We start from the raw sequence: 15,650 nt of genomic DNA, 5'->3' as shown, positions 1-15,650 counted from the left end.
CACATACCTGCTTTGACAAGAACTTGGTTGGCCTGATCACTAACAAGCTGTGTGATTCTGGTCCTCAGAGCATCAACTGTCTCTTGCATGGCTTTAATTCTTACACGCAGGTTGTTATTTTCAGTCTGTAGCATTGCATTCTCATGAAACATGTCATTGATGCTTTCCACACCCTCTTCATCAATTATTCTTTTGCCCTAGAAAAGAAAAGTTATTTCCTTGTTGGTTGAGATGTTCTAACTACACAAGAGTCTTGTTAAAGGATATGCAGGATTGTGTAATTCTACAACCAAGAGCCCTTTTGCCTTAACAGCCTCAAGGCAAGAGTTCCTTTTCCCTCTACTACATCACTTCATTGAGCATGTCACTAAAGAATTTGATTGAGAAAGTAGTCTTTTGAAACAAGAGGCTGATCAAGTTGTTAGACTGAACATTATTAAAGGCTACCCACAAAGAAAACTATAGAATTCTACCCCTAAAAGGAAAGATGTCACCATTATGACAAGAGACTCCAGAGACATACGTGAGAGCCATCACAAAAAGGTATCACTGAGTACATAAAATGCAAAATCAAAATCATTAACTTACTGTTTTATACTCCATAAGTTCCATCTGAAGTCGTGTGATCTCACTACGGAGTGCATTGATCTGCTGACTAGCTCTGTCCTGATTGACCATCACTTTGTTCTTGATATTTCTAGCTCGATTGGCATATTTCAGGGTATTTAAAGTTTCCATAAAATCTCTGTCTGAAGGGCTGACACATGCTATCATGATTGTTTGGCTGAAAGACACACACACAAAAATTACGTTTACAGATAAAAGCAAATAAAATGCTGAAATAATCATTTTAAATACCTGTCTTTTGAATAATATCTACTCTTCAAGATACCAAAAGATTGATATTACCAAACATAAAAATAAAAGCAAATTTTAAAGCCTCAATGCTACCTTAAGGAAAAAGATGTTTTTATATTGTCCCTTTTTGACACCTAATACCTTGAGAAAGCAAAAGTGCATACATTTATTTCTCACCTCTTTACAAAAAAATTTTGAAGCAATATACACAGAATAATTCTAAAATTTAATCTACCTATGAAATGTTGAAATTCAAAACCCATTGCTTTCATTATGTGCTTAATATTTCAGGATTTAAATTTTTTTTAATAACTTGCATCCTGATCTTTTTCTTAGCAAAACATTTCACACAAAATTCTATCACCTGCTGAAGAAAAGTACTTAGTATACCCATATGTTTCACAATATGAAATACCATTTGTGATTGAGTGGTCAAAGTTCCAGAATTTCTGGTTAGATTACACAGGAAAAATGTGAAAGATTATTTTACAGTCATGATGAATTGCTTTATCAGTCAAAGAATAGGATAATAAAATCCTTATGGCTAAGAAATTTCTGTCAATGAATCAGACGTGGAAATTCTAATAGGCACTTAGTGATAGTGAAGTCGCTTAGCCGTGTCCAACTCTTTGCAACCCCATGGACTGTAGCCTACCAGGCTCCTCTGTCCATGGGATTTTCCAGGCAATAGTACTGGAGTGGATTGCCATTTCCTTCTCCAGGGGATCTTCCCAACCCAGGGATCAAACCCAGGTCTCCTGCATTGTAGACAGACGCTTTACTGTCTGAGCCACCAGGGAAGTCACTGGTGTAATAGGCACTTACATACTAACAATTAAGGATGTAATTTACCCAGGCTGGTCTGCAATGGGACTGGGCTTCCCTGGTGGTCAGATGGTAAAGAATCTGCCTGCAATCTAGGAGACCTGGATTCAATCCCTGGGTCGGGAAGATCCCCTAGAGAAGGGAACAGCTACCCACTCCAGTATTCTTGCCTGGAGAATTCCATGAACAGAGGAGAATGGGATTAGAAGAAAGGAGTTACCACCCACACAATTGGCTCAGATAATAAAGTGTCTGCCTACAATGCAGGAGACCTGGGTTCGATCGCTGGGTCGGGAAGATCCTCTGGAGAAGAAAATGCCAACCCTCTCCAGTATTCTCGCCTGGAAAATCCCATGGATGGAGAAGCCTGGTAAGCTACAGTCTGTGGGGTCGCAAAGAGTCAGACACGACTGAGCGACTTCACTTTACTTTACCTAGGAAATGGGTGAGGAACATCTGAGATTCTTTAGCTGTAGCTTAGATAAACCTCAAGAGGAATTAAAAATCCCTAGTGCAAATACCTTAGATTACTACAGGGCAAGCAAACTCTCAGAAGTACTGAAGTATTCAAAAGTATTGACACTGGTAAGGGGAAGATGTTTACTATCTCTTTTTTGTTACAAAACAAAGCTATACTATAAAGTAAAGGAATGAACACAGTAAAAGGTTACAATTTAGCAAACTTTAATAATTTATATTTGGCTTAAAAAACAAAAATTTTTGTCTAGTTACAATAAGATTCAGATTGATATTGAAAGTCAAATGAAAATATAGAACAGAAGAAATATGGACAAATGGAAGCAATACAAAGGATATGCTAGAAGAGAGATGAGTCAAGACAATGCCAACATTACAAAACAAGCAATATAAAAATGATACTGTTAAATTCTATAAAACAAAACATTATTTCCAAATCCATCCAACCTCACCCCAAATAAATTCAACATTATCAAAATTCTTTGAATAATAGTTGTTCAAAGAGAAAATCAACAAATTTAATTACTGGATTGTTTTACAGGATCAGTTTGTATGTAATGTTGAACTATGCCAAGACTGAATTTAAATGCCAAAAATGTTTTCACTTTTAAAGCCAACATGCTGATGTTTATAAGAGGAATGCATTACCAAAGAATACATTTAGCTAATGAAATGTATCAGGATGATGCAAAGTACAGAAGACGAGGAATATCAGCGATTCTGGAAAAGTTAATAACCAGCAAACACCCTATATTTCATTCAATTAATATTTTTAAAGTTTTCTAAAAATGTAAAAAAATGTTTAATTTTTAGGAGACTTGTAAAAAAATTAATTATATTTAACTTATTTTTTTAATTTCATAGAAGATAGCATTTTTCAACAAAATTTTTCTAAGCATCAAGTATGTGCCAAGCACTCAAAATTGAAACTCTGTACAGTAGAGAGAATGTATGTCAAGGATTTCATACACCAAGTGACTGAATAAACTACTTAATCTCTCTGAATTTTCTTATCTATAAAATAGGAATAACAATACCTACCTCAAGAGCTGTTACAAGAAATATGTGAAATGACATGCAAAAGCACTCATGCACTCAAGGCACTTAATAACTACTAGTTCTTCATTATTTTATAATAAACAATTCTTATAAATCAGTTTTCAAACATTTTAAAAATAATGAATAATTGAAATCCAGGAATATGGAGGATAAACACTTCTACATACCTATTGCCCCCAAGAGAATCCTGTAGTAGTCTTGTCAGCTTAGAATCTCTATAGGGAACATGAGTGGCCCTCTTGCTCTTGTCTCCCAATGCACTTATTACATTGCCAAGTGCCAACTAAAAGGTAGAAAGAGAGAGAGGAAAATGATAAAAATGTACTAATTATAACATTTTAAAATAATGAAATCTTATAGAAAATAATACAAAGACATGGCAGAATTGAGACCACTTCTGTTTGGTTTTACTTCACATTTGTATTTTGAAATATGAAGTAAACTTGAAGCTTTCCATATAACTACTAAAAAACTGACACCAATCAAAATTTAGTGCTATATAAATATCTATAACTCACAAATACTAAAACATCTGAAGAGATTTTCTTTAGAAATAGGAATGTTGTAAGATTGATGACTTCTAAACCATTCTTAGAATTATCAGAGCATCATGAAGTATCTCTCACAAAACTGCCAATTCATGGTGCAAATTCTTCTCTTCAGCTCAATGAAGAAATAAATTGCTAGTTTAACAATTTCATGGAACTTTCTGGTACTATAGCTTCCTTATATGAAAACAAAATTTCTTTTAACCACAATAAACATATCAGTATGGTATCTCTGAATAAAGTATTATTAAGTACAGCAGCACTTAGAAATTCAATGAATCTATGTACTAAGCATCCAATATTTAAGAAATTAAGTCAAATTGTAGAACTCTTTAGTCCCTCCTCCTGCCACATGCTTCTACTTTTCCTAGTCACTGAACTAGCACCTACAGCCTAAGCGTTTTCCTAAATGCTTGCCATACTCGCCTATAACTATATTTTTGTTAGAGCCAATGGATGCTGCAGAGAGTGCATCAGCATCACACTGTGTCTTAGTCCCCCTTTTCTACAGTCTGCAATTTTAGCCACTGGTCACTCTGAACCTCTACCACACATCTGAACATGTTTCAATAGCCTGAACAAGAAAACTGAGCAATGGCTTTTGTCTTTTCCAAACAGCACAAATGTAAATACCATACCATGATTTTATATCTCAAGAAATTCAAAAAAATACACAAAGTCCAGGATCCTGCTCACTCACTCCTCTGACCACAATATTCAACCATATGGTAGAAGCATCAAGATGCATGGTTGGGAAGACTGGCTCTCTCTAATCAGTCTCAGTTGATAATTCCCCCACAGAAGAGTTATAATCATGTAACAGCAAATATTGGGCAATGACCAAAAAAAAGGACCATATGCTTGGATCCCCTGCTCTAGGAAGAAAGGGAGAGAGGCAAAGCAGAAAACATCTATTCTGATGCTGTCAGCATCACAGAAATTTACAATGCCATTACTTCTAAGCAGGAACAAAGAACCACTTTTATAATGAAATCAATAAGAAAAAAAGATTACATAAAAATTTGGTTCAAAACATTTTCTTTCAGATAGTAGAAACTTTAGGCTAACTCCAACACAAGATGTTTTCCATTCAATCAAAAACACCACTTTAGGCTAACTCCAACACAAAATGTTTTCCAATCAATCAAAAACAGGGTATTAAAGTTAATTCCTAAAATGAGAAAAGTTATCATTTTGAAATAATTGTTATTGTTATTAAATAACATGTTATTATAATTTCCAAAATAAAGCCTGTCATAAAAATGTTAGCATAAAACTACTTTAAAGGTCATCCCATATAATATTTAATATTGAGTATATTTTTAAATTTGAGAATTTTAAAATCATTTCTATTATATATATACATCTCTTATACACATATCATAAAACTTAATCCAATTAATTTTTTACACTTGAAGAAAACTTACAATGTGAAAAGGAGAAAAAAGTTGACAGCCTGACATCAAAATTCAATGCATTACTATAAGTTTACAGTAACTTTCATTTCTCAGCTCAGTGTATGAAGGATTTCCACTTGGGTATTATATATTATAAAATGGAAAAGGATAATAAAATAACTCTGATATATTCCCAGCACAAAGTCTTAGTCTTACAAGTCCACAGTTGATGGAAATGCCTTCTTTTGCTCTCTCGCCTGTAGCTCCAGTACGCTTCAGTCTTTCTGAACCTGCCAGATCAACAAAATGGAACTTTGCAGTCAGAGTTTCAAATTCATTCATCTGTGATGATTCAGAAATCACTTTATTATCAGTTGCAATTTCCTGTAATTGAGGAAAATAATTGAAAATACCTTATTAATGTGACACTAAATATCCTTCAACCCCATCTTGCCTTCATTATTCATATAGCCAAGTATAGGCCTGTAGTCAAATAAATATAAGCACAAAAACGCCTGTTGCAACTAGAAGCTTAGACAAAGTTAGATCAAAGAGAGCTATCAACTGAGGCTTTGCTTATATTGAAGAGAAATTTGTACCATACAGCCCTCAAAAACGAAGGGTCTCAAGTAACTAATCCATCACCATACTTTCTGGCTACTGCAGAAATACAGTCCATTTTTAATTTCAAAATTTTATATGGCTGGCCAGCTTTAGCTTAAATAAATCCAGGGACATCTCATTAGGAAAAGGAATAATTAAACAAACTAAACTTGACGCAAATATTCTCTTTGATACTCATGTGATTTTATAGAAATGAAATCTGAAAGTTTAAGACATTAGTACTAACTCACAGCATCTATCTGGGGACACATTCTGGTTTGACACAAGTGAATGGTAAAAATGGCATGTGAACGAGAGCTCTGAACATTCATTTGGGTACTAGCAGTTGTCCGAGATAAAGCACCCAGCTTCAAACACTGCATCATCTAGAAAAGGGAAAGAAAGAGAGGTTTTACTTGAACAATACTTAAACTAAATCTACATAATCATAAGTCTGAGCTACTGGTTAAAATTCATCATATTAAAAGATGTACAAGAGGTAGACTGTTTTATTATTTTATTTACAGGCACTTTTTGACCAGAAAGTATAATGGTGTTTGTTTTTGTAAATAGGAGAAAACACTGAGATTCCATTGTTTGCCATTTGCTGATGTCTGCAGCTTCTATCAAAACTATTACAGTAGAACACTTTGGAACAAACTAAGCAATAACCGCAATTACTCAGGCTCTTCCGTATTTTCTTATTTGTAACGTTTTTTCTTTTTGAACACTCCATGTGACTTGCAGATCTTTGTTCCCCACCAGGAAGTGAACTCAGGGCCAAGGTACTGAAAGCACTGAGTCCGAAACACTGGACTGACACAGAACTCCCCAGTGTAAGTTTTCTTAACAGTCTCTCTTTAGGAGCCATAATACAGGACTACATGATGTTGTTGTTTAGTCACTGTCATGTCTGACTCTTCTGCGACCATGAATGTAGCCTGCCAGGCTGCTCCTCTGTCCACAGAATTTCCCAAACAAGAATACTGGAGCCGGTTGCCATTTCCTTCTCCAGGGGATCTTCCTGACCCAGGGACTGAATCGGCATCTCTTGCATTGCAGGTAGATTCTTTACCACTGAGCCACCAGGGAAGCCCCACAGCCTCCATGTGTTATAGCAAAAAGCACAAAGGACTGTGGTCTCATCCTTCACTTTAAATTATCTAACCCTCTTTTTCTAGGTGTGAAAGAAAACTATACATACAATGCTTTACATTCTTTAGTTGTTATGATAAATGCACTGACTTTATCACAACTGTGACATTTTTAATAATAAAATCCTGTAAAAATGATGAAGATAAAATTTTACCTCAATGCTACTCTTTAGGATACAAATTTCATATGGTGAGCAGCAAAGCTGTTAAATAAAGCCAAATATGCTCTAATTTTTTCCTTTGGCCGTGCCTCGAAGCTTGCAGGGATGGAACCCATGCCTTCTGCATTGGGAGTGCAGAGCCCTAACCCTTGCACCACCAGGGAATTCCCCCAAACATGCTCTATTTTAACTATAACATAAATGTCACCTCGGATTCCGTATTCACTGTACGTGTTGTGACGCCCACAGTATAAATTCCTCCAGCTGAATCTTCATGAATCCTTATATTTGATTTTTTAGTTTTTGCATCAATATCACGAGTAGTATCAAATAAGTCAAGAACCTCTTCATTATATAGCTATCAAAAGAAGTAAGTTTAACGTTAGCCAAAATTGCCTCATGATGTAATAACACATATTGCATATTGTTTGAACACATATCTTTGAAATATACATATCTTTGAAATATACCTTAATACATATACCTTAATACACATATCTTTGAAATATACCTTAAAAGTTCTTCTAAATGACATATTTATTCAAAATAACACATAAAAATGACCACAAATAAAAATAAATGCCAGATTTCTTTAGAAGGGTAAGAAGAGTAAAAGACTTAATTATGACTAATGAGTTAAGGACTAGATAAAATGATCCACTAGCCCTGTGCAAGAGATAAATATTTATAAATACAAGTAAATTATAAAAAAATATGTATCAAATGTAGACAAATCCTAAGCTTGAAAGTTTAGGGAAGGTTTTAAGAGTTTTTAGTGTTTGAACTAAAAGTATATTTTCTTTGGCCCTACAGCCCTTCTTAATGTATCTAAAAATTAATACTTAGTATTTTTGCAAGATGAGCAATATATCAATAGACTCTGATGAGATTGTACTACCACCTTATAAGAGGATGTATACACCAATTTTCCTATCAAAATGCTTAAAGTCACAATGCCTAATAATGCTTACAGGGTGAAAGGGAAGATAAAAGAACACTGTTTCTTTTCTTTTTCCATCATTAGTTACCATTCTTGATAAGGTAGAAACACCTTACCAAGGTGTTTGGTATGGTAGAAACACATAATTATATTCTTCTTGGTTTTTATTAAATTGAAATGTCCATTAAAACTAGCAGTAAGATAACTAATGTTAATTTGAATTGTTTTCTATTTTGTGCTATATAATGCTGAATAAAATGTTTCATCATTTGTCAAAATGATTTGCTTAGGTGATGTAGACTATAATCAGACTAGAACGCTAGTTGGCCCAAGCATACAGAATTATAATGGCACTGTCCACACAATAGCAATACTGCTCAAATCTTAAATGTCTTTTTACTAGCGTGACCTTCCTACCAGCCTGCTGCTGCTAAGTCGCTTCAGTCATGTCCGACTCTCTGCGACCCCATAGACGGCAGCCCACCAGGCCCTGCCATCCCTGGGATTCTCTAGGCAAGAACACTGGAGTGGGTTGCCATTTCCTCCTTCAATGCATGAAAATGAAAAGTGAAAGTGAAGTCGCTCAGTCGTGTCCGACTCTTAGCGACCCATGGACTGCAGCCTACCAGGCTCCTCTGTCCACGGGCTTTTCCAGGCAAGAGTACTGGAGTCCTAAATTAATCCAAACCTGCCCTAATCTTTAGATACTTCATTAAAATATCTGCATATCCGTGTAGTAATACCAGCTTTTGCATCTAGACTAGTGTTGCAGCATCAATTGTATTTTCCTCATATTCTCTCCCTCTCTTTTGGTCTTAGTTACTGAATTCCCAGCACTTTGTGAACCTAACTACATTACAAAAGTAATTCTCAGAAAAGAAAAAAAAATCTGAAATAAACAATATTAATTGTTTTACTCTATGGATGCTGGTCAAATATCTATAATCTTAAATGCCAGTAAATAAGGAATACTTATTACCTATTATCTCTAGTTATTAGTGCCTATGTTAATTTACTCAAACAACATTTATTGGATACCATACGCCAAGCACTAAAATGGAAGCTGGACTATAAAGTCATAGGGCTATGGTCTTAAGAATAAGATTTAAAGGAAACTAATGACACAGTTAAACCATTACCTCTAAGAACTGGGCATTCACTTTAAAATCTGGAGGAGGAAGTCCGTTTTTAATGGAAGTGTGTTTTTTTTCTTCAATACTCTTGAAAAGATGTTTAACAGCACGAGAAATAATACCCTGTTCTTCCTCAATGATGTTAACATCAAATCCTGTTCCCATTGTGTATGTTTTGCCAGCTCCAGTCTGAATAAAAGAATGGAGAAAAATGGATGCTTGATCTTAATAACATAATCTCAAGCAACAAAAATGAAAGTGGAACTGAACTAACACTTCTGAAAAGTTACAGCTTCTATGAAAATAATTTGGTACTTACTTGTCCATAGGCAAAAACTGTAGCATTATATCCTTCAAAACAGCCCTCAATTAGTTTTTCTATGCATTGAATGTAGATCTGCTCTTGCTGGGAGTCAATGTCAAACACATAATCAAAAGTGAAAGCTTTATCTTTGCCTAGGAAGACTTGAGGTTCTCCAGGTGTTACAGATGTACAAATATGGCATCCTTCAATCCTTTCTTTGGCAAGCTGTGGTCTTATTCTGTGAGGTAAAAAACAGGAAGAAATAAAATAAGATACAATAAATGGAAAAAAACTGAAGAAGTAGGATTTTGAAAATCCTAGCCAAATCTTTTTAAATCACAAATGTAATCTGGTATTTATACCTTGAGCTGAAAAGTTTAACTTAAATAATACTGAGTTAATTTCAATATGAGTTACTTAATCCAAAAAAATCATGACTAAGAATCAGTTCAGTTCAGTCACTCAGTTGTGTCTGACTCTTTGTGACCCCATGAATCACAGCACGCCAGGCCTCCCTGTCCATCACTCAGACTCACGTCCATCGAGTCAGTGATGCCATCCAGTCATCTCATCCTCCGTCGTCCCCTTCTCCTCCTGCCCCCAATCCCTCCCAGCATCAGAGTCTTTTCCAATGAGTCAACTCTTCGCATGAGGTAGCCAAAGTACTGGAGTTTCAGCTTTAGCATCATTCCTTCCAAAGAAATCCCAGGGCTGATCTCCTTCAGAATGGACTGGTTGGATCTCCTTGCTGTTCAAGGGACTCTCAAGAGTCTTCTCCAACACCACAGTTCAAAAGCATCAATTCTTTGGCGCTCAGCCTTCTTCACAGTCCAACTCTCACATCCATACATGACCACAGGAAAAACCATAGCCTTGACTAGACGGACCTTTGTTGGCAAAGTAGTGTCTCTGCTTTTGAATATGCTATCTAGTTTGGTCATAACTTTCCTTCCAAGGAGTAAGTGTCTTTTAATTTCATGGCTGCAGTCACCATCTGTAGTGATTTTGGAGCCCAGAAAAATAAAGTCTGACATTGTTTCCACTGTTTCCCCATCTATTTCCCATGAAGTGATGGGACCAGATGCCATGATCTTCGTTTTCTGAATGTTGAGCTTTAAGCCAACTTTTCCACTCTCCACTTTCACTTTCATCAAGAGGCTTTTAGTTCCTCTTCACTTTCTGCCACTTTTGTGAGTGAATATCTTTTCTCAACTCCGTAAGAAGTAAAAACTCAGTTAAGTAAGTTCAACTACCAAAGCGCTATTTATTGTTATCTTCGTTTTAGATTTCTTTTCTTTATTTCCAAAGAGGATGATATTCAAAAGTGAGAAATTAAGAACATAGCATTTATTTCGATACCCATGACTCACCATTTTTTGCAAACTCTTCAATAATGGTTCCCAAACTTATTTGACCATAACCTTTTGTTAGCTTAACATATTTAAGCATAACCCCAGAATATATAATCCCACATTGTATATTCATTTATAAATATATGCATGTGCCATATTGATTTGTTATATGATATACACAAAAGTAGAATTTTGAAAAGAATTTAAAAATAAAAACACAAAAAAGTTCTAAATATTTTCTCTTCAAAACTATTGAATCATCATTTACATCACAGCATTATACTTGACCTACACCCAACTCTCATACTTCAGATTCTAGGACCTTCCTCTTATGCATTAGCATCCTGATTTCAAGGCCTATTTTTCAAAGAAGGAAAGTAAATATGGTGATATGATACTAACAGAACAAAGCAAAATCTGGCCCTATTTTATTCACTCCATAAACAGGACCATCAGGACATATATGTCACTGATTTATTCTACTTGGGTTTTTAAGAGGTTCCTATTTGCCATGGAGAAAGAGAAGCAATTTGAGGAAGAAAGTAAAGACAACCAGTAATAGAAAATATAAAATGATACAGACAGAAAATAGAAAGGATTTTAAAGAAATCTCATTTTCAGAAATAGAGATCTATAAAAGTGGAATGAGTTCATCTATTTGTTAGAAATAAAGCCAAGCCTAAGTCTAGATCATCTGAGTTTTAATCCTTGGCAATACTGAGAAGGGACTGAATTTCTGTAACCCTGGTTATCTTAAACAGAATTCTGTTCTAGCATAAAAGTGTTAAGTAAAGAATCTTATTTATTTATGCAATTTCCCCTTCTTCTGTAATAATGATGTTTTTCTTCCATAAAGTCTTCAACTTCAATGATTCGTTTTAATAGCATGCAATAATCAATGGGGAGCTGGCTAGGTACTGTGGAAAGAGTAATGAAGTGGTCCATAGGAGACTTGGATTCTAATACTTCTCTCACTCTATAGGTGACCACTCATGTGGTCTTCTCTTTGAGCTCCAATTTCCTCACCAGTTGACAGAAACTATCATTTTCAAGATTCCCTTCAGATCTAACATTATTTGTCTGAAGAACACTGACTAATAATATTTATATACTATTATAAAATTATATTATAAGAAATAAAACAAATGTTTCTTACAAAAAACTATATCCATGGACTATAAAAATAGACTATAAAAACTTACTACAGCTTACATTGTAGTAAGCAGCTTTGACTTTCTGGTTCCACATTTTCATGATGAGTTGTCTTTCTCAAAGTTAATATTCCCTTTTCCCAAACTCCCCTTTTCCTGTCATACTCCATCCATTCATGGGGATAAAAATGATAAATACAATCCTCCTCAGGAGAGTCAAGAGGAGAAAAACAAATCCACCATCCTCCTTGGAAGAATCACCATTCTGTCTGTTGGCCAGTTGGAAGAGTCAACTTCAATTATTCCCTATTCCATCTATCTAACCTATCTCTAAGAACTATTAATTATCTCAGAAATAGCTCATCCATTTTCTTCCCTTCCTCACCTAATCAAGCCACCATTATCTCTTACTTGGATTACTGCAAAAGTCTTCTCACCAGAGAGCCTGTGTCAAATTTTGCTCCCTATCAATCTGTTCCACAGATTGGTACTGATATTTATAAAATATGAAGTTGATATATTTGTAAAATATGAAGTTGATATGATATTTTTAAAATATGGTTGATCACTGCCTTGACTAAAACTCTTTGTGTCCGACTCTTTGCGACCCTATGGACTGTAGCCCGCCAGGCTGCTCTGTCCATGGGATTCTCCAGGCAAGAATAATGGAGTGGGATGCCATGTCCTCCTCCAGGGGATCTTCCAGACCCAGGGATAGAACCCACATCTCTTATGTCTCCTGCATTTGCAGGCGGGTTTTTTTTTTTTTTTTTTACCACTAGCTCCATCTAGGAAGCCCAAAGACCCTCTCATTTCAGTTCAGTCGCTCAGTCATGTCCGACTCTTTGCGACCCCATGAATCACGGCACACCACGCCTCCCTGTCCATCACCAACTCCCGGAGTTCACTCAAACTCATGTCCATCGAGTCAGTGATGCCATCTAGCCAAGACCCTCTAATATACCCTTAAGTCACTCTGCAGTCTCCTCTTGCCATGGTTAATCTTCCCATCAAAGGACTTTGGTTAGTGATGGTAATTGTGGTGATGGTTTATTTTTAGCTAGTTTCACTAACAAATTATGCTCTCTCTAGCATCTATACTTTCAAATATGATTTTCTCTCCTGGACATTCTTCCTTTTCAATTCCAAACTCCTTTTCCAGCCTGAACATCTTGTTTTCAATCTCTGTTTAGATTTCACTTCTTTCAGAAGCACTCACCTAATTCTGCATTCCACCATAAAGTTATATCTGAGCCGAGGCTGTGTCTCCTGAGAGCTACCCCATTTATCCCCAAATTCTGCTCTCTCGCTGATTTATAGCTGCACTGTGAAATTTAATAATCTCCATGTAATATAACAGATAAACATAAAAACAACTAAATGAAAATCAGCACTAGGCTACTGTTTGAAATCAGTGCCTCATTAATTTTAAGTAAATGACTATGACCACAGGCCATCTTATTTGGCTATTAAAATACTTTTAATTTAGTTTCACCATAAAGAATAAACACTATTTGAAGTGCAGATACTACAGCCAACTTTAGAATGCCAGTGTCACCCAGAATTTACCTAACCTCTACTCACCTGCTTATTATCCTTGCTAATGGCAATGAGGAGTGCATTTGAAAGATGGATAATATGCAATCATACCATCTGCATGGGTGGGGAGAGTGACTTTAAAAACCAAAAAGATGGGTGGAACCCTTTTCAACCCAAAACAGGCAATGGCAGCTTCCCAGCAGTCTGAGAAATTCTGATCTATAAGGGGAAGGTCTCTGACACAAGCAGGTAATTGGAAGCTGACTACACTTCAAAGTTCAGAGATATATTCACCTTCTCAATTTCCTTTTGAAAATTCAGATTATAAACTTTCCAAATCCCTAAATTTATACTCAAGTCAGGAATTCTCAGATAGTCTTAACCCAAACCAATTAACCTACTTTAATAATGTAGAGTCTGAAATGTACATGGCAACAAGCTTCCATTTAGAAACTATAATTTGATGTTATATATAGACAAAATATACCACCCTTCTGGAAAAAACAAGACTAAAACTAAAATCTGATATTTATTACTTTATATATTTTGAAATACCTTCTTTCTGAGTTTTTTTATGTAAAAATAAGAACATTAAATATACTTATCTAATCCCAACACTAAGAAATAATAAAAAGCCTTGCAGGCTTTTTTAAATGTTTATAATCAAACAGCTAGATATATTAATATTTGAAACTGCTTCTTAAAGAAAAACAATTATGCATAAAACTTATGTCATAAATATTTAAGATATTTTAATACTCCACAGCAATATTTAAAAAACCAACAACAATGTGGGTTCTATCTAAAATTAATTTGCTAATAGAAATGGATTTTTTCAAATGTTACAGTGGACATGAATATAGGCAAGGTGGGGCCATTATGGAAAATAGTGACAGTTTCACTAGAGAATATGCCCTGTTTCTTAGCATGAGGTATGGAACATTTTATCTTTTGTGGGCTATTGACCAATAGGGTGGGATCTGAGAGGGGAAAATCCATGAAGAGCCATACTGAAATAAATGTGCTTTGTTATAACTAGTTTTTGAAGGTTGAAGGTTTGAAACAAAATATGATACAAGCTGTCAATTATTCTGTTTTAAGATAAAAGGACATGAACAAATGTATCCATGTTCTGAATCTTTCCATCAGCTAATAGCAGCTTTTTAGTTTCTGTTCTCACACTCTATTTAAACTGCTTAGACAGAAGGCACCAATGACCTTTTTATTTCCAAATACAATGGATCCTTTTTAGTCTTCATCTTACCTGACACATTTGATCCTATTCACAACCAGTAGGGGAGAAAAAATCTTTTTTCCTCTACCCTTCTAGATTCTCCTAACTAGGACCTTTTCGACAAGACAGATTAACAACATAAAAACAAACAAGTTTATTAACTTTTGTATCATGCATATACATGGAAATATTCAGTTATGAGTAAATCAAAGAGTGGTTGCAACTTGAATTTATATAGATCTTAACAAAAAGAAAAAGGACTTTGAGTTTCTTGTACAACAAACTGTCAGCATATAAATATGTGTAGGAGCTAGTGTAAGATAAAGGCTAATTAAGTAAACTTTATTATGTAGGATACTTTGGTGCAGTCTCTGGTAATTAACTTCTGTCCTTCTTGGAGCAGAGCAGAGGAAGAAAACCTTTTAAAAGCTAGGTCCTGCTTTTTGGCAAATATCTGTTTCTTTTCATTGCCTTCAGCCCCAAACAATTCTTATGTCAAATTGGCATATAATGGGGTGGCATTTTCTGCTCCCCTACAAACACATTTCTTAGCAGTTGGCTTTTGTGACATTCCTTTTGAACTTATCTTTTCCTCTTGTATCTCATATACCAAGTTGCCTTAAAATATCAGTGTTTTCCCTGCCACCAAAGTGTCCCAATTATTTAGCACGGTATCTATTCTAAGATTTTCCTAATCTGAATTCTGCCTACAATCCCACTCTCCAATCTAGTTACACTACTCAGCTACATCAAACCACTGATCATTTTTTGATCAACTAACTACATACTTTCAGTCACTGTGCCAACCTACATGCTTTTCTCTCTACCTAGAACGCTGGACTTCTATGTCTCCGCATAGCAACTTTTTTGCAATTCTTTAAGACCTAACTCAAATATCAGTACATTTATAAAGCT

The 15,650-nt window shown here is 35.3% G+C and overlaps 1 protein-coding gene across 1 annotated transcript in view; it reads right to left on the bottom strand.

The window, feature by feature from the left end:
• Window positions 1-15,650, bottom strand: part of KIF21A (kinesin family member 21A) — a 186,146-nt gene that overhangs the window by 63,405 nt on the left and 107,091 nt on the right. The window contains 8 exon segments of the mRNA NM_001206918.1: window positions 8-197; window positions 589-784; window positions 3,387-3,502; window positions 5,381-5,548; window positions 6,019-6,153; window positions 7,291-7,440; window positions 9,162-9,344; window positions 9,475-9,697. Coding sequence (NP_001193847.1) covers window positions 8-197; window positions 589-784; window positions 3,387-3,502; window positions 5,381-5,548; window positions 6,019-6,153; window positions 7,291-7,440; window positions 9,162-9,344; window positions 9,475-9,697 — 1,361 coding nt within the window.

The sequence above is a fragment of the Bos taurus genome, chromosome 5 (assembly GCF_002263795.3).
Source record: "Bos taurus isolate L1 Dominette 01449 registration number 42190680 breed Hereford chromosome 5, ARS-UCD2.0, whole genome shotgun sequence".
Lineage (NCBI taxonomy): Eukaryota > Metazoa > Chordata > Mammalia > Artiodactyla > Bovidae > Bos > Bos taurus.
This window is presented reverse-complemented; position numbering and strand designations above follow the sequence as displayed.